Source organism: Triticum aestivum, chromosome 6B (assembly GCF_018294505.1).
Source record: "Triticum aestivum cultivar Chinese Spring chromosome 6B, IWGSC CS RefSeq v2.1, whole genome shotgun sequence".
Lineage (NCBI taxonomy): Eukaryota > Viridiplantae > Streptophyta > Magnoliopsida > Poales > Poaceae > Triticum > Triticum aestivum.
The window spans coordinates 696,522,422-696,542,269 of record NC_057810.1 but is presented as its reverse complement, the minus strand read 5'-3'; the positions used below and the strand labels follow the sequence as shown (position 1 = coordinate 696,542,269).

The following is a 19,848-nucleotide window of genomic DNA, read 5'->3' as shown; positions in this document are numbered from 1 at the left end:
CTTAAACAGACCTAGTGATGGTTAATGCCATGAAATGCATGCATGATCACTCTCTGATGTGATCTCTTCTCAGGGAGCATTCGGAGCAAGGGGCGGGAGCTTGAATCCGGCACAGGTGCGATGAACTTGTCATTTGTGATTTTTGAGAGTAAACTTCAAAAGTTTTATATGAAATTTATGTTTCATTTTACAAAAGAATTTCAATTACGTAAATCAATTCATGGCATCCTTATTCTAGTTTCACTCCAACACATATGAGCAAAGGAAGAGGGTAAACCAAATTCTAGAATTAAATCAGACAAATGAATTCCGAGAGAAAATCCAGAAAAGTCCAAAAGGTAAAAACTGGTGCTTATACATGACATTCTAATCTTTTTCATTCTTCTCATGTTTTAGCAAATTATTCTTAATCTTATAAGTGATACTGTCTAAAAAATTGAAAATATTTTCACTTGAAGATAAAATTAAACTCGGCATGGTGTGCATTGATTTTTTCAATGACACACATCATAAATATATAACAAAGAAATATCACTCCCTCCGATCCATATTAGTTGCCGCTCAAATGGATGTATCTAGCACTGAAATACATCTAAATACATCTGTTTGAGCGACAAGTAATATGGATCGGGGGGGAGTTGTTAATGTTTAACAATAATGCTATGTGGTATAAAAATAAAATACTTAAGTTTGTTTTAAAAAATTATGAAAAAGTATAAATGTTTAATATAAATATTATTTGATTTAGCTCACCAAAGTAACAGAAAAAATTTCGACCAAATTATGATTGAGAAATTGAATGGTGAACCAGGAGGATATACTAGCTGAAATACTCGATTAGCAAAGAATGTTTATGCCAGCCAGAACAAGGCAACACACATAGACCATACAAGGAAAGCTGCAGTGGATCACATGCAAAGGCTCGGGTCATCAAACAAATAGAGCATGTGTGACAAATTCGATCTCCTCAGTTTCCAAATGCAACGAGATAATTTCCCTCCCGTCGCTTGACATCACACTCTAAAGTACTTGGTCTCTAACGCGTTGCGAATGTTTCACCCCGAGACCGCGTCTCTCTTTATTTATCGCACACAACATTACACACTCGGCTCCGGGCATCTGGAACATGGTTATTTCATTTTTCCTCGTCTTTCTCAAACACTTTCATAGGAGTAGCAACACTTGTGATTTGTAGATGGTGGGGATTAGCGAAGTATTCCAACAATTAAAAAAATCAGTTTCAATGAAGATGGCGAGCATGACTTTGATATACTGCGGTGGTGGCAATGACCACAAACTTACATATCCGGTGCTTTGCATATTAACACGAGTGTTATCGGTACTTGTCTCACCATTATCATCGAAATCTGCTTTCAGCCTGGTTGAAAGAATACTTAGGAGAGAAGAACCAGTCTCACCTTAGATATGGTGAAAACACTAATGATTCTGAAAGATGAGGGCCTATCCAGAAGGAGAGCCCAACACACTCTGGACAACAAAGAACCAGAAGCCATGTTTGAATATCTTGCTATCAAAGACGAAGAGAAAGAATAGTTGTACTCTTTTTCTTTCCGATGGATGGAAGAGTTTTAATGAGGCAATCACTAATAATGCTAAAAAATTATTCCATATGACAGCTTGCCTCGTTTTCTGATTTTCCTGTATATTTCTGTTTTTTTACAACAACAAAAACTTAAATATCTTAAGGTATGGACGTTTTTCCGATTTTTTCAAGGTATTTGGACCAAACTGCCTCGAAGTCCCACGCGCCAAATGTGTCGCGTGCCTACCCGGTTACCAAGGAGGTTGTGCCTAGGCCTGGGGAGTTAGCACCGTACATTTTTTTTGAGAAACTTGCCAAGCTTTATTCATTCAAAACAATGTTCATAGGTACACTAGTTGGAGACGGAGTGCGGCCTTCTCTTTATTTACCAGCCTGCTTTTGAGGGATGGGTGTGGTTATGTAGTGCAGGGTCGCGTGCAGGGAGCCGTTGTTGGGTCGGCCCAGTAACCACATAGCAGCATCATGCTGACATTACTAATGTTTTTCTTTTTTCTTCACTTTTTTCCTTTTATTTTTACCATATTCGAAATTTATATTACAAAAAAAACTTTATATAAAATTTTGAAAATGTTAATTATGCATTTGAAAATGTTTAATATATATAGAAAAATATTAATCATGTGTATGAAAAATATTTTTGACATTTAAAAAACTGCCGTGCGTTTAAAAAGTGTACAATTTTCTTAAAATGTTTATATACTTTAAGAAAAGTTGGGTAATTCAAAAACGTGCTTCATACATTAAAAAAATATATGTTACATTCAAAAAATGTACATGTGTTTCAAAAATGGTTTTGTGACATTCTAAAAACATGTGTATACAATATTAAAAAATCTGTTTGTGAAATTTTAAAAAATGTATACTTGACATTTTAAAAAATCCAGCAATTCAAAAAAATGATCGTGACATATAGAAAAGTTATACAATGTAAAATCAATGTTTGTCTTCGTCTTAGATATTTATTTTCATCAAAAAATGTACCACGTATTTCCATGAATGTCCGTGAAATATTTATGTCCATTTGAATCTCTGATCCCACAATGGTCGCAGGTCGCAGTTTAGTTTTATATTTCCTCTTGGAAGTTGTTGTGTGAATCTTTCTGGTTCAGTATTTACAACTCTAAGCTGCTTATACGGAGAGCGCAGGTCTAACTAATTCGTACTCACTTAACCTTTTGGTAAGAACATTTGTTGCATGCATAGTGGTCATGTTTCCGGAAATCCGTTGGTGCTCCCGGGAGCACGCACTCCTGCGTGCAGAATTATTTTTTGAAATTGTAAAAAAAATGAACAAAAATTCTATGTGTTCTTTGTCACATCCAAATCTGTAGGCAAAAAGATTAAACATTTTGACCCGTCCCAAAAAAAAAAATGTTACCCCAAAATGTCACCCTAAATTTATTTTTTCCACCGGCGAAACACCGCTGCTCCGTTTCGCATGAAAAATTTCAAGGATGCTTGCGACACAAACACGAACGTATACAAAAAAAAATAGAATTTTTTGAAAACATTTACTATGTATTTTTTTGTTTACTATTCACGCAGGAGCGCGTGCTTTGGGAGCGAAAACGCCATTCTCTCATGTTTCTTCTTACTGACCTGGACAGGAATGATGAACATGGGCTCTCCTAACTATCAGCGAGCAGAAATATTTCTGTCCCTATGAGGGTCACACAGGCTCGACAATGATGGCGGGTACGAAATGCTATAGGCTTGGAAGACTGGTGCTGGATCTCTTTGTTCTGTTTGTCGTGTGTATCCTGCCGTGTATTACCATCTTATTGTGAATTTAATTAGGATGGAATTTAACAAGTGCAAACTTGAAGTTTCACTCACTTTGAGCACAACCTAAGCAGTGTAGTGTGTGGGCAATGTTTGTCGATCAGAACGCATATCGATCTTGTTCAAGTCTTTTGATGGGAAATAGCAGGTGTTCTGCTTATGCATTAAGATAGAGGAAAAAGATCCTGTTCAAGTCTTGTTTGTTGTTTCCTGAAATCGTTTGTGCCATGAACAATCATCTTTCTTTCCCTTATCAACAGATCACCACGCCGACGCTTTCTCAACACAAGAAAAAATTGAACTAGATCAAGCAGAGTGTTCACTGTTTTATTCCATTACAGCCGATGCTGCCTTACAATTACTGAACATAGACGGCATCATACTAGCAGATCGATGCTGAACAATATATATAAAGCATCGTTGAACACTACGGCACCTTTGCTGACAGACCTAGTGATGGTCGATGCCATGGCATGCATGCATGCTCGCCCTGTGATGTGATCTCTTATCAGGGAGCGTTCGGGGGAAGGGGCGGGAGCTTGAATCCCGGTGCAGGCGCGATGAACTTGCCTTCCTCCCGGCTGCTTTCCTCGCCTGACAAACATGTAACAAAAATCAACATGAAGGCGCACTCAAAAATTTCTTTATCAGGGAACGAGGACAGTAGGTAAATTGGTTACCAAAGATGATGCGGCGGTTCTGTTTGCTTTACTCTGCTTGCTTCTCTTTCTCCGAGCCTTTTTATCGTACCACCAGAAAATTATCAACGCAATGGCGCAGAGTCCTCTACCTTTATCCACCCAAGAAATGGCGCCTTGGCAGGCAGTAGAAATGGTGTCTGATGGCTGCGTGCCAGTGGGCAACCCTCCCTTGATGCCTTGCATCCAGCCGTGGCTCCGCGTGCCGCGCCGGAGCGGTGGCACGACATGGCCACCGGCGAGATCGCCGGCCACGAGGACGAGCAAAACCACAGCCATGAAGGCTGTTTTGGATGCCATTTTTGCCCGTCTATCTCTCTTTTGCTAGCTGTTCGACATACCGAAAACACCAGTAGTCTGCACTGCACATGGCCGGGGAGTGCAGATATATATGTAGGACAAGTGCCGATCGGTGCGTGAGCCAGACAGAGGAGATTACTGCTACTAGCTACTCTGCGGGCTTGTAGTCGTAGCGTGGGTCTTTGATGAGACGATGAATGCGTAGCACATGAATGGAGGAATCCGTATCTTGTCGATCGGCAGTATCCACTGCGACTGCGATCCATCACATATGCTCGGGAAAACAGTCGACAGAGGCAGGTTAGAACTGCCGTCTGTCTACCGTATTGCAAAAAAAGACTATATTTATACAAAAAAACATAGAAGAAAAAACGTGAATAGAAAAAAGTAAAAATGGAAACCTAATAGAAAAAACCGGAAGAAGCAATAAAGGAACGAAAAAACACGTTTATTGTTCAATCTAGTGTTTGCGAGAAATTTGCATTTATGTTCTACACTCTTCTTTAATTTGGGCAATACAACTGTTTCTACACTCTTATTCAGTCTAGTGTTTGCGGGGATTTGCATTTCTGTTGCTATTTCAAAATAATTCAAGTCGAGATATACTTTTGTGAAACAACAACACATAGTCTACATGCTTAAAGTATATGTGCTACCCCCTTCGAGATCAAGGACGTCTTGAGGCCCAAACATGTACTCCACTCCCCTTTCCATATCCCTACCGAACAAGCTCTTGCCTTCCTCTGAATCACTAGCACCAGCTTGACCCCACGGGCGCCGCTGATACCTCCTTAGCGCCCCCAGCCTCTCCGCGACCTCCTTCATGCCGGCCGCTCTTCCCCGCTCACGCTCACGCAGCGGGTCACGATGTGGGTGACCTCTTCCAGTGCCTCGGACCCCATTTCTTTCCTCACCTGACCATCCAGGAGCTTCTCATGCGTGCCGGCCTTCGCGGCCACTACGAAGCGTGACACGAGGCTCCTGTCCTCCGGCCCACTGAAGCAGATCGCCTTCTTGCCGGTCAGGAGCTCCAGCAGTACGACGCCAAAACTGTACACGTCACTTTTGTCTGTCAGCTATCACGTCATGAGGTACTCCGGGTCCAGGTACCCGCAAGTGCCCTGCACCAATGTTGCGATTTGAACCTCGTCGCTTGGTGCCAACATTGATGCCCCAAAGTCCGAGACTTTGGCGGTTAGATTGTTGTCGAGGAGGATGTTGGCGGTCTTGACATCTCCATGGAGGATCGGCGGCGAGGCCGATGAGTGCATGTATGCCAACGCCTCCGCCGACTCCGCCGCTATCCGGAGACGGGTGTCCGAGGTCGTGTCGGTGTTAAGGTCCTTTCCATGGAGGAAGTGGTAGAGGGTTCCGTTTGAGACGTACTCATAGACCAGCATCGGCACCTCCACGTCAAGGCAGCAACCGAGCAGCTTCACGACATTACGGTGGTTGATCTGGGAGAGAATGAGCATCTCCATCGTGAACTCCTTGATATCGGACTCCTCCATCATCTTAGACTTCTTGATCGCCACCATAGTCTCGTCCTCCAAAACGCCCATGTAGACTATGCCATGGCCGCCGCGTCCGAGGACCTGGTCTGTGGCGAAGTTGTTGGTGGCCTTCTCAAGCTCTTCTTCCGAGAATATCTTGAACCCGCCGCTGCCTCCTACAGAGGTACCTCTATTGGAACGCATCTGCTGCTGCAAGATGACGCCTCCATTGTGCTCGAAGAAGTTCCGCTTTGATTTGATCAGTTTCCTCTTCTGGAGCCCCAGGTAGAGCCAGGAGCACATGAACACCGACAAGAACACCCCAACACTGACTCCTAAAGATGGCATTGCATACACGGTCATTAGCTTAGATTCTTGTTTTCAGAAATTGCAGGAAGAACCAACGATCAAGATAAGTGGAATATGTGTACCTATAACGGCTTTCAGAGCTAAGGTGAAATTGTCCTTTGTCCGGCAGCCGTTCTTGGCGGTGGCACCTCCACTTGTACCCGGTGGGCATTGGCAAGTGTGGCTCCCCGGCGTGTTTGTGCACACGCCATAGCACCGGTATTCGTCTTTCAGATGGCACTCGTCGATGTCTTCAGTTTGCAAAGCAATTTCAGCATCATTTGGTCAGACAAAATCACAAATGTACGTAGTAACAGAGGTACTCGTGTCATGAATCAGTAGGATGTGTACACGCGCATCCACCATGGAGGTAAGGGTTGCTGTTGTAGCCCTTGGGGCAGCTGCACCGGTACCCGGGGCCATTGGTTGCGTCAACGCACTGGCTGCCCACGCTCCGGCAGGCGAAGTCGGCCTCGTTTTGCCCGGCAGCGCTGCAGTTGCCGACGTTGCGGAGGGCCCAGTCCAGTACGAGGGCCACGGCGAAGTCGTTGGTGCGGTTGAGGAAGACACGGTCGGTGTAGGTGAACCACTCGTCCTCGACGAGGAACACGTAGTGGCACGACGTAGCATTGGTGGTGAAAGCGGTTGAATCTTTCGACGGCGGGAAATTCAAAACCGAGCTCTTCTTGAGCCTTCATTTTATTTGTTTGGACTAAAACAGAGGCAATAGGTAAGACTTTTGAAGGTCTATGTTGTGGGCTTCTCTGTTGGATTTTTGTGTATATAAGGCCTCATTTAGGTTTTTAATTCCCACACATCGTCCTTTGCATATCCCCTCTTCATGGTATGGCTTTATACAAGGACAAGAAAATAATGCATAATTTGTCCATAATTTAAACGAGTTGTCTTCTTTTAAGTTTTTTTCTTGGGGGTTTCCAACCTTGTTAGCTTCATTCCATTGGAATTAAATCTCTGTTTATAAATTTAAGAACACAATTAGTCCCCTAATCACCTTGTTGTTAATGGCAAAACCCTCAAAGGGGCAATATGTCCTTTCAATCTCTCCATTTTTTGTGGTTGATGACAACATGAGAAATAGCAAGTCACACACATAAATATGCATTATGCTACAAAAGTTATTAACAAAGTCCCACAAGCTCATTGAACATGCAAACAAATTCAAGACCCCATGGCCAACATCCTAAAAGTATAAAACCCACAACAAAAACCAATAGGACTTACTTTCTCCCCATTGGCATCAAGATGACAAACAAGGAAAAGGAAGCGACGATGCTAATGCGTAGCCCCTAGTACTCCTCATGATCCTCATCTTCTTATTTTTCATCCACATCCTCATCTTCGTATCGATCGGCGATGAAGAATCATCATCATCAAAAGGATAGTGAAACTCCTCAACATCACTAATGTATTCCTCGAATCCATGATACCTATCTTCTCCAATTTTACACCTCTTATACTTGACCATCTTTCACCCTTACATGATCTTTGTATTGCCTCACATGTATAGCCTTGCAAATGTGCCAAACAAAGCCCTTGACTGATGGATGGTAAATGAAAGGGTGGAGGGCTGGCGGGTTTCGATCGAGACTACTGATTTACATATTCATTAGAAGGTTACAAGAGGTAGCAATTGGGAATCCAGGGGAAGAAGAGAGCGAAGGGAGGAAGGATGTCATTTGTTTTGATCCTAATGGATGATATTTGTACACACATAGTTTAGTTAACTAGAGCTTTGATCTTAGGTGTCACCCTTACGTCAGGATCCACAACCCATTCAAGGGCCACGTGCTTTGTGAACGGCCTTTGTGAACACCTCAACATCACCTCCTTCCTTTCAAAACTGTATTTTTCCTGTCTTTCACCGCCCATTTACATCTCGTCGATAGGAACGCCAACACTAAAATCAGCATGAGGGCACATAAAAAACATGTGCACCAGGGAACGACAATAGAAGGTTAAGTATACTGATAATGCTATGGTTTTGTGTGTTTACCTTTATTCGCCTTTTCTATTACCCTTTTATACCACTAAAGACTAAACACAATGTCAATGCAACAGTGGTGTTTCTCTTGGAGAACCATTTTCGCGATTCCATGTATTGTCAATGATGATCCATGTTGCTGCTTGGCGTGGATAACAATTGCTCCTTTTTAGGGTATTTGGTGGTGTGCATTCTCGACTAACTCTTGTCGCTGCAGAGATGCCAGGTGTAATTGGTATCTTCTTGATATAAAAATATACTAAATAATGTCAATACTCAATATAATACTCTGCTAAAAGGCGGGGAAGAATCATCTACATTATTTCGTGCCAAAAAAGAATTCTAGCACATTAGGTACATAAAAATGTGATGCTATTTTTAGCGGTCCATGATAGGAGCGCATCTATCTCCCGCACTTTGGCAGATCCGAGGGTGGCGGGGGAAGAGTGGTGTCGAGAGTGGGCCCGTGATGGACAATGAGATGTCGATGTGCCCTCATGCTGACTTTCGTGCCAAGTAGAAGTTTGTTATACCAGTCTTTCACCGCCCATCGCATCTCGTTCATTGGAGTGCCAACACAAAAGTCAGCATGAGGGCACATGAAAAACATCAATAGATGGCCAATAAACAATGTCAATATTCAATACTCCCTCCATTTTTATATACAAGGCCACAAACTCAAATTACAGGTACCAATGTAAAATTTAATGTCTGCTTTGAAAGTCAGTTTTTCTTTTTGTTTACTGGGATCATTAATACCCCACATCCATGCAAGAAAACTGAGTGGAGGAAGTAGCTGACTATCATTATGACTGCATGCATGCAACTATTAAACAGTTGCTAGTACGAGAAAATATCAGTTGATGGCCTTGTATAGATGCAAAACGTATATTTCATAGTGGCCTTGTATATAAAAATAGAGGGAGTACAATACTACCTCCGTCTCGGTGAATAAGTCATTCACGTAGGAAAAATGCTATTCTGAGCTCGAGCTCAGATGAGCTTCATATCAGAGCCGTCAGCTCCCGCTAAGATTCGCACCATCCAACGTATTTCCATTTGTATTCGAAGTAGTATATACAACCTATGGCCCACTAACCTATCTCCTTTAATGTAATGTAATGTCTGTCGTCCCTCCGCCAGGCGGCTCAGCCCGTGCAACCCGTCGTGGGCCACGGCTCAGACGTTACGCTACAAACGGCCGTCAACTGACCGGCCCATTTATTGCACGCTCCAGCCAACGGATCCATCCTTTCGCCGGAAGTTTCGTTCCCTTCCCAACCCCTACCTTATCTTCTTCATTCTCGCCGGCAAGAACCAGATCCGGAGACGATAACTACCTCCTCTTCGTCGTCGCAGCCCGACGATGTACTCCCACTGATTCTTTGCCCCACCTGCGGCGATCCCCTTTGTGAACATCCACATGCTTGTTCCAGGCTGGTTATGTCTGTTCTTGAGATCCACGGACACGTACCTGACGGAGCTGAGTCGCCATGGCTTATTCCAGCCATAGGTGCTGCACGCCTGCACCAGCCTCTAGCCGTGCACACATCCGCTTCCCTTCACCGGAGATCCAGGCGCGAACACAGTCTCTTGGACGGCAGCCAGGCGAAGATTCAACCAGCTCATGTACGTGCCCAACCACAGCTTCAGCAGCCCTGCCCCCTTGCACGGCATCTCACTGCTGCTCGACGGACAGCAAACGCACAACACTGCTGCTTGCCGGCACCAACCTGAATACCTGATCCTGGTCATCGCTATGCTGTTCTTAATCTTCCTGCAGCGCAGCAGTTAGTACCGTGTAGAAAGTCCTGTACTATGGAGAGTCGTCTAGTGCTTATAATTATCTAATTCCAGTTTGTAGCACGGACCTGTGTGAGCAATGATGTATTTTGCGTCAGGTCACTAATATGTAATCATGGTTATCTCTGAATAATATTCAGCTAGCTCTTTCTTTAATGATCTCATGAGACCCCATTCAGTTGGCTTGTTTGGTGTGTGTTTTGTACATGAATATTTCTAGGAAGCTTAGGCATGTGTTGCAACACAGAAATTATAAGTTCAGATATACTCATACATTTGTATTTATAGCACATAAAAGAAGAAATGCGAAGATACAGCCTGATGGCATGGCAAATGCTATACAGAAAAATCTTATTATGGCCAGCGCCGTCCGCTACCCCCCACTGAGCAGACCCTCGCCTTCATCATCACCTGCTTGATCAGCTGCTCATCAGCGCCATCGTAGTAGTCCTTGACGTAGACCACGACCCTCTACTGTTAATAGGCTGCATTTCAGCCATGCTTTCTGAACTAAATTAAATTCTAAATCATGAAAAAGTGAAAACAAAATTTGCAAAGACATGGGATGGATCCTGTCAGTGAAGCCCACCAAAACGTTACCTTGTGAACCAACAGAAACCTTGGAAAATGGAGATGCATAATCTCAGTAAGCACATCAGCACTACCTCTTACAAAGCAAAAATGTGTTCAATCATAACGCCCTTTAACAGTTGATTACTCATTTGTATCAAAAGTCAGACTAAGAAAACAGTAGGTACGTTTGTGCGTAGACCGGAGTGTTGTTTTCTTTTACAGGAGGTTGATTCATCATTAAGGAAAAGTGAATCGCATTAAAACTACGCATCGGCCCAAGGAACATCCCAGAGAAAAGAATCCATCAACTTATAAGAATATTTCCACATTGTTGAATAACAATCAGGAAAACAGAGACAGTTTATCAGAAGGTCAAGCAAGTATAAGCATATTTATCACAGGTAGTTCCTTTCACGAAGAAATGTCATAGATGAATGAATATTATCCCGAGATACTGGCTATAGAGGTACAGGTAGGAGCGTAGACCATGGACTAAGGAGATTACTTCATATAATACATCTTCGCCAAAGTTTGTTCGAACTAACTCTCAAACATTTTCAATGAAGTCTCAATGAGAACCTGCAAAGGAAAAAAGAACACCTACATTATTTTTGGGATTAGGGGCCTGTGGGAGCATAGTAATGTTGGGATCAGGGGTTTTATGTTACTAATGGGAGTGTGGTAATGTTGCGATTAGGTATTCTTTGACAAATGGACACCCTTGAATCATATATACTACACTGCTGTGAGAATAAATGTAGATCTCTTGAGGGGGGAAGTACATGCTCCAAGAGAAATGCCGTTGAATAAGTAAATCAAAAGTTAAATACATGTTATGAGTATCACCTCACAAAGCTCAACAGTTCTTGCTGCCATTTAATCGGGTCCTTCTTGCTATCAGATGCAACCTGTGTGTCTTATGAACCCTCATGTTCTTTGTCAGTTACATTATCCATGTTAACTGATGCCTCATCCTGAAACAAAAAAAAAACATTTTCTGGGGGCCTGTTTCTCTTCAAAGTACTTAAGAGTTAATAGAATAGGTAATTTTCCTTTTGAGATAAGGGAAGGGACGTTGTAATTCAGATAAATCAAATCAGTCGGAGTAAAATAATGTGAGCCATGTGGGTGAAATATCTGCAGCAATGGGCGTGTCCCGTTCTGTTCCAGCAAGGAGCTCCATAATAAATAGTCTCATGTGAATATAACTAACAATTAAAAGTGCTTCGAATTCCTTTTACCTTGTCAAATATGAGTTCCTTTAACTACTTTGTCAGCTCTTCAATTATAACCTACAAATATTGAAAGTAAGCTAATAAGCATCGTCTCTTCAGATTACTTGTAATGGCAGCATAACAACTGGTTCAAGCAAACGATTGGTGCTGGCTAACCTCAGTAACAAGTTTTGTGTTATCAACAATGGAGAGAAGACATACAATAAACTTGAGGAAAAAAGACATGTTCTCCGTTGATGATTAATTGCTTGGGAGCATAAAACCAACCAAAGTTTCTATGCACTGGGAGAATGTTTGTATAGGTTAGAGCATAGAATTCACACAGTATGATCCTATTTAAACACTAAAATATATTACATATATAGACATCACTTACAAGACATACATAATCACTGAGAGCGAGCCTCATAATCTTCCCCTTCAAGCTTTTCATAATCTTCTTCCTGTCCTGAACTGAAATGCATTATCGTGTTAAATAGCAAAAGCACATTGAAAATAAGCAAGAAGGAAAATACTACTGAATATGCACCGTGAGGAGGCTCCAATGTGCTTCTGCCATTTAACACAGCAAGCAAACTTAATCAGATTTACACATAGTTTGAGAGGATGAGTATTATGAACATTGGAAATACTACGGAATATGCAGCACGCTCTAGATCCGTGGTTCAGTCTTTCAGTTCATAGATTCCTAGGTTCATAGATTCGAACATTCAATCTTTACAATCAGCAGTACTTCTAGATTCACATATTCGAAGATTCAATCTCTACAATCAGCAGTACATCTAGATTCACATATTCAACGGATTTTCTAGGGAACGAACTGTCCACCGGGTTCCATATTAAATTAGCCCACATCCATACTTTGGCAGACTGTATTTCTTACTTAGCAGCACAAGCATACTAGATCTTCGCATGATCTTGCTGAGAGTCAGTACAGCTTTCCAGTTTACTCAGTGGCTGGCCTTGCTGCTAGTTGCTGCAGTAAGGCACTCTTAGCATGACCCCTCTGAATTGAGCAAGCAGACTGCAAAAGAATCCTATCGGCTCTGACTGTACTATTTCTTCAGTCAAGCCAACTACTTTATTCAGAAATCGCTGCATGTTCGATGGGGTGAAGTTGTTTGTTCACTAACCTCTTGTTCCATCCGGGCACCAATGATTCATCTCCCTCGTTGACAGGTCCGATGTCGGCGGTGACCCCTCCCTCCCTCCTCCGCCGCAAAGATGGGCGCTTCCCCGCTGTCTGCCGCCGCGTGCTGCTGCGGCGCCATCGGCCCTGCCAGAACTTGGTCTTTCGTAGGCACAGGGGCGAGGACCAAACTCTCCCTCACCTCCTCAAGCAGAGCGGATCTGATTCATGGAAGAAAGGGATCCTCTCAGTCAACCAAGCCGGTCCTCTACATGGAGCCGCACCCGGCAAAAACCAAAAAAGATCAACGTACCAGCCGATTGGTTGCATGAGAAACTCCATGGTACCTCGCCGCCAGCGGTCCAGACTCCAGACCTCTATCCCGCACTCCTCAGCCTTGGGAGGGAGAAGATCTCTCGCCCTGCACTCAATTCGTCTCAGTGCCCACGAGACGGAAAGCGAACTTTCTGATCCACGGATCAGACGGGGAGCGGCGATTCTGATCCACGGCTCACCTCGCCGCCGTTCACCTTCGCGTCAAAACTAGTTTTTTTTTTTGAACACCATTATAACTTTATTTAAACAATGTTTGTAGGGATACAAGCTATAGGTGGGGGTGAGGTGAGCCAAACATGACGCCCACTCTCGAGAGAAGTAGCAGCTTTCACTAGACTATGTGCTTCAAAATTGCATGCTCGATTTTCATGACTAATGGACACCTCCTGGAACAACGCCTTTTTTGCGAGAATCTCCTTGATGATTACGGCATAGCTGCATGGGTTATCCTCCTTGATGTTGCGAACCACTTGTAGACAATCCGTAGCAATTTGTATTTGTGAGAGGTTTAGATCAAGAGCTAGCGACATTGCCTCACTGCATGCAATGGCTTCAAGTGTCGATGGATGTGTAAGACCTTCAAAAACAATTGAGGATGCACCGAGGAAGGTACCCGTCACATTACGGCAAATTGCACTTACAGCTCCCTTCCGTTCTCGTCTGTCTATACCTCCGTCAACATAAATTTTGGCACTTCCCACAGCAGGAGCTTGCCAGCCGCCACGGGCAGGCCTACGAGGTTGGCTGGGCTGGTTAGACTTCTTGACTGGTAGCCCTTCAAGCTCTGACAGAAAACGCTGGATAAAGGAGAACGTCGATAGCGGACTCTGAAATTGTTGCTCATGAATCACTTTTCGGCGAGCCCACCAAATGGACCATAGTGTTATCAGGACCTTCACAACTTCCGCATGTGATGCTACTTCGAGTAGATTGAACAACCACAACTTAGGATCTTCCTGATCACGTGACTGAACAAGATTCACAACATCATCATCCATCAGCGACCATACTGCTTTCGCCATGTTACAGTCTATGAGCGAATGGTGCCACGAATCTTCAGCTGCATTGCAAACAGAACAAGTCGCCTCCTGCGCCATGTTCCGAGATAGCCTTACATCACCCGTCGGGAGGGACACATGAGCAAGTCGCCAAGCAAAATTTTTAACTTTAGAAGGAACCTTGATGCCCCATAAATCAGACCATTGCCGGCGAGTTCTTTCAAGGTCGGACGGCCCCGGTCGGTGCTCGAGCCAGTCCTCTCTTTGTCGCTTCGTCTCCACTAGTAGCCGGTAGGCTGAGCGGACAGAAAATCGTCCAGAGTGCTCATAGTGCCATGCCCAGGTATCCGGCAAGTTGATTGAACTTAGCGGGATGTTTAGCACCACGTCCGCATCAGGTGGGATCATATGCTCTCGTACAGCCTCTATGTTCCATGCATGCACGGTTTGGTTAATTAATTCACTAACAAACTCCGGCGGTGTTGCACTCCTTGCACAAATCGGCTGTAGCTTATAGTCGCGTGGCAGCCAGTTATCAAAAAACTGTGTCTCTTTTCCATCACCAATTCTCCGGATTACGCCCAGCTTCAACACATCCCTACCTTCGCAAATGGACCTCCAGACGGTCGAAGGGCGTGAGCCAATAACAGCAGTTAGGATATTTCCTTCAGGAAAATAGACAGCCTTTAAAACTTGGGCACTGATGGAATCTGGGTTAGTTAACATTCGCCATGCTTGTCGAGCCAATAACGCGAGATTGAAGAGCTCAATATCCCGGAAGCCTAGACCACCATCTCGTTTCGGCCTAGTCATCTCGTCCCACGAAACCCATGCTGTTTTGCGCTCACCGTCCTTGCAGCCCCACCAAAATTTTCTAAGCAAAGAATTTATATGCTCGCAAAGACCTCGAGGTAATTTAAAGCACGCCATCGAATAGGTGGGTATCGCCTGAGCCACCGACTTGATCAAGATTTCTTTCCCTCCACAAGATAAAGCCTTCTCCATCCACCCTCTTACACGAGCCCAAACTCTATCCTTGAGATATTTGAAAACTCCATTCTTAGATCTACCCACGGACGAGGGCAATCCCAAGTATTTCTCCGCTAGTGATTCATTTTGGACCCCAAGGAGTCCCTTAATCTGCCGACGGGTTGCGTCAGAACAACCTTTTCCAAAGAAAATTGAAGATTTGTCCATGTTTATCCTTTGTCCTGACGCCTGACAATAGATGTCCAGAGAATCCTTAATTTGCTGGGCTCCCACTTCATTGGCCTTGAAGAATAAAATGCTATCATCTGCAAAAAGCAAGTGATTAATACATGGTGCAGTGGGGGGCCACTTTGATCCCAGCAACATCATCAGTGATATTTCGGCCCTTCAAAATACATGATAATCCTTCAGCCGCTAGCAAGAATAGATACGGTGAGATAGGGTCACCCTGCCGGAGTCCCCTAGATGGCTTAAATTCTTCCAACTTGCCTCCATTAAACAACACTGAGAAAGACACCGAAGATACGCAACTCATAATCCGTTCAACCCAAATAACATTGAAACCCAGCTTGATCATAACTTTCTTCAAGTATGCCCACTCTACGCGGTCATAGGCCTTCATCATGTCGAGCTTGAGAGCACAAAAAGTATTTTTCTTCCCCCTCTTGACTTTCATATAGTGTAAACATTCATAGGCAGTGATCACGTTGTCGGTAATGAGTCTACCTGGCACGAAGGCAGATTGCTCCATAGAAATAATTTCCGGAAGGATGAGCTTCAGACGGTTAGCCAGTACTTTCGAGACAATTTTATATATCACGTTGCACAAGCTAATAGGTCGAAACTGAGACAAAAGTGTCGGTTTTGATACCTTAGGGATGATAACAATGAAGGTTTTGTTGATCTCTTCCGGAGAATCCTCACCATTGAGAATCCGTAATACTATGCCAGTCACCTCTTCATGACAAATATCCCAATTTTTCTGAAAAAAGTGTGCCGGGAGGCCATCCGGGCCTGGGGCTTTGGTTGGGAACATTTGAAACAATGCCTCCTTAACTTCCTGTTCACAAAACGGGGCATTAAGCTGCTGATTCATCTCCGCCGAAACTCTACAAGGGATATGCGATAGAACCTCTTCCATACCCACTGTTCCTTCAGACGCATACAAGTTTTTATAGAAATCTGATGTCATCTGGCCAAGCTCATCCTGGTCTTCACAAACAGTGCCATTAGCACGGGTGAGCTTGTCAACTCGGTTCTTCCTTCGGCGCGCCGAGGCCTTCCTGTGAAAGAACGCTGTATTATTATCGCCCTCCATTAACCACTGGATGCGAGATTGTTGACGCCAAAGGATCTCTTCTCTATAATTCAATTCAGCAATGCGTTCTTGAATTTTTAATTCTGCATGCATTGGTCCAGTCCTGCATGGGTCAGCACGCATTGCCTCAAGTTGGCCCTTGAGTTCCCGCAGCTCCTTGCGCACTGAACCGAAGGACTGCGCACTCCAGGAGGTAAACGCAGCCGCAACCACGTCCAATTTCTGCCGTAGCTCCGCGACCGAAGAGCTCTTCGGCCTGCTTGACCACGCCTGTTGCAGTACCCTAGAGAATTCTTCGTGACGCTCCCACATCACTTCGTATCGGAACGGACGAGCGATTGCAACTCTCCTATTATTAGCTTCAAGCTCATTCATCAACAGTATTGGGGAGTGATCAGATTTTACAGCAGTAAGATGCCTCAGAGTAGCAAAAGGAAACATGTTACACCACTCGTTGGACGCAAGTGCCCGGTCGAGACGGACACGACAATATTGGCCACCTGTAACCTTCTTCTCAAAAGTCCAGTCCATGCCCATGTAGCCAATATCAGCTAACCCGCAGGCATCCACCACCTCTCTAAACTGTTGAATCTGCGTCCATGCTCGATCACTCGGACCCAAATGTTCTTCCCTGCGGAGCACTTCATTAAAGTCACCGATGCACATCCATGGAAGGTCTCGCTCATCTGCTCGCAGGAACCTCATCATATCCCATGTTCTATATCTTAAGCTTCTATCCGCCTCTCCATACCAACAGGTCAGGCGCCAAGGGTCCTTTCCAACTTCCTGAACCACCATATCAATATGATACTTGGAGTAATTCCTTAGTGTGAGGTCTACCGTGTTCTTCCAGTATATGCACAGCCCCCCACTCCGTCCAGAACTACCAACTCCATAGGCACTATCAAAGCCAAGTGTACTCGCCAAACCTTCCACCCGATACTTTGCAATTTGTGTTTCCACAACACAAAGGATCGTCGGCGCACATTCCCGCGCGAGGTCGCGCAATTCTCGAACTGTCGCGGGGTCGCCAAGCCCCCGACAGTTCCAACACAAGGTATACATTAGGCACGGCGGCTCTCCACCTGGGAGGCCACCAAACTCTGGATTGTACTCTCACTATGCCCATCAGAACCATCTTCTATTCCTGCACTTGCCCCTGTATTGAGCTTCTTCCTCTCTCGTGGTGTGACAAAGATGGCCAGGGGTGGGGGTGCAGCAACAGAACTAGCTGTAGATACACCATCGTGCAGATCCTTGTGAGCGGCAGGGACAACCTGCTCATTGCCCATCAACATGTCCATAGCCGAAAAAGCATCCGCCACCGCTGCTGGTAGAACCAATCTACCCTCCTCGTCGAGCCCCCAACCCCAAGGCCGGGAAGACAGGCAAGCTATCCCCCTGGTCAGCCCGAGGGTCCAGAGCGATCGGAGGTGACGGGTAGAAGCAGAGGACGGTAGGGAAGACTCAACGCCGGCTGGACGCCGGCGGAGTAGGTAAACCCTAGTCGCCATTGGCGGCTAGGGTAGGTTTCCTGTCTCACAGGAGCGTCAAAACTAGTTGTTCTGCTCCATCTTCATGGCCCACCACCTACCGCTGTGGCATACGTATTTCCAAACAGTACCCAATTTCTGGCAGCCCACAACCGCGCGAATAAAGAAATGGCCCAGATCCACAGGCGCTGACCGACGCTGCAGATATCGAGCGCATCTGCGCTCGGGACTAGTTACTCCACGTCCATTCAGGTAGTTCTAAGTCGACGATTTAACTATCTAAATATGTATTATATGTGACAAAATATATATATTTAGAAACTACATCCGTGTACAAATCTAGTGATATAATTTTCAAGACATATAACACATATTTAATTCTCAAATCGATGACCTAGAACTACGCGGATGACTTATTCACCTAGAAGGAGGTAGCACCAAACAATGTCAATACTTAATACAATACTCCGCTAAAAGGCAGTGAAGAATCATCTAGGAATACATTATTTCATGCCAAAAAAGAATTCCAATATATTAGGTACATAAAAATGTGATGCTATTAGGTAGTCCATATGATAGGGAGCGCATCTATTATCTCTTGCACTTTGGCAGATCCGAGGGTGGCGGCGGGAGGGTGATCTCGAGCGTCGGCCTGCTGTCCACCTCGAACACCGCGGCCATGCCCATGGCCATGTGGAACTCGAAGTGGCAGTGCAGGAACCACGCCCCGGGGTTGTCGGCGACGAACCGTATGGCGGCTCACCCGAGCCTCGGCACCTGCACTGTGTTCTTCATGTGCGGGTCCACCAGGTTGTAGCTCCTGATGTCCCTGGTGGCGTCGTAGTTGCCGTCGCCCTGCGCGAGCATGAAGAAGTCGTGGCCGTGGAGGTGCATTGGGTTGGAGTCGCTCTGCATGGTGGCCGTGCTCTGGAACACCACCTCCACGGGTCGTCGGGGGCCTTAGAGGTAGGCTGTTATACCCTACCGTCAGGGGCTTGACGGTAAGAAAGGGTCAGATCCCGAAATTTTTGTAAAGCAGGATTAGATCTCGAACAAGTTTCACAAAAGGGTCAAAAAACGAAATATTGTCTCCAGTAGTACCCTCGCCTGCATGCATACTGATATTTTTCTAGACATATATCATGGATGGGTTCCACTAGCACGCTCGCCCGCATGCCTACTGATATTTACTTTCTTGAGCACGCATCATAGATCAGTTCCAGTAGCACCGCTCGCACGCATGCGTATTCTCTTGTTAAGAGCAAGTTGGATCGTATCAGGCTTCAAGCGATGCATTCTTTTTAACTCAGATCAAAGCTTGACATGTGACGCAGCAACCGTACGGTTCCCAAGAAGCTAGGCGCCGAGGACAAGAGCACTAGTAGCCGTCGGGCTGGTCATGACAGCGGGGTCATGCACGGATTCATCTCCCCTGCCACGGCCTGCGTCCGGCGGTGAGAGGCCCAAAAGGTGACGTACCGCAGGTCACAATCAGTCAATCACCGCCGCTTAAAGTCGGCCGGCGCGATGGAGAATCTAGCGGAGTCAAGTGTGATAGAAGTGCCCAGCAATGCACCTCTTGAAATCCCGAAGGTAGAGTTTAACACTTGCATAAAGCTCCTCAAACCCCCCATGTTGTGGATCAGTCAATAAACTTGATCTACCCTAGTCAAAACTTGATCTACCCTGAAAATCTTGATCATGCCAACAGCTCATCGCCTGCCTAACAAGCTCACGCGTTGGGTCGTCTCCGCCACTTCTGGACATGAGAAGAAACGTCCAACTA

The 19,848-nt window shown here is 45.0% G+C and overlaps 1 protein-coding gene and 2 pseudogenes across 1 annotated transcript; all 3 read right to left on the bottom strand.

Annotated features, from left to right (window-relative positions):
- Window positions 1–3,652: 3,652 nt before the first annotated feature.
- On the bottom strand, window positions 3,653–4,392 carry LOC123134938 (uncharacterized). The gene is made up of 2 exons (XM_044554084.1): window positions 4,027–4,392; window positions 3,653–3,940 (listed from the first exon to the last, which is right to left on the bottom strand). The coding sequence occupies exons 1-2, from the start codon at window positions 4,342–4,344 to the stop codon at window positions 3,797–3,799; spliced, it is 462 nt and encodes a 153-aa protein (XP_044410019.1). The 5' UTR covers window positions 4,345–4,392; the 3' UTR covers window positions 3,653–3,796.
- A 582-nt stretch (window positions 4,393–4,974) lies between these two features.
- On the bottom strand, window positions 4,975–7,438 carry LOC123139658 (putative wall-associated receptor kinase-like 16; annotated as a pseudogene).
- Window positions 7,439–18,653: 11,215 nt separating this feature from the next.
- Window positions 18,654–18,977, bottom strand: LOC123140158 (laccase-15-like; annotated as a pseudogene).
- Between the last annotated feature and the right edge of the window lie 871 nt (window positions 18,978–19,848).

Excerpts from the sequence above, each read along its gene's own strand:
- LOC123134938 (XM_044554084.1), bottom strand. The coding sequence starts at position 4,344 with ATGGCATCCAAAACAGCCTTCATGGCTGTGGTTTTGCTCGTCCTCGTG. Across the intron at positions 3,941-4,026 it reads GAACCGCCGCATCATCTTTG|GCGAGGAAAGCAGCCGGGAG; the intron begins GTAACCAATTTA and ends CATGTTTGTCAG.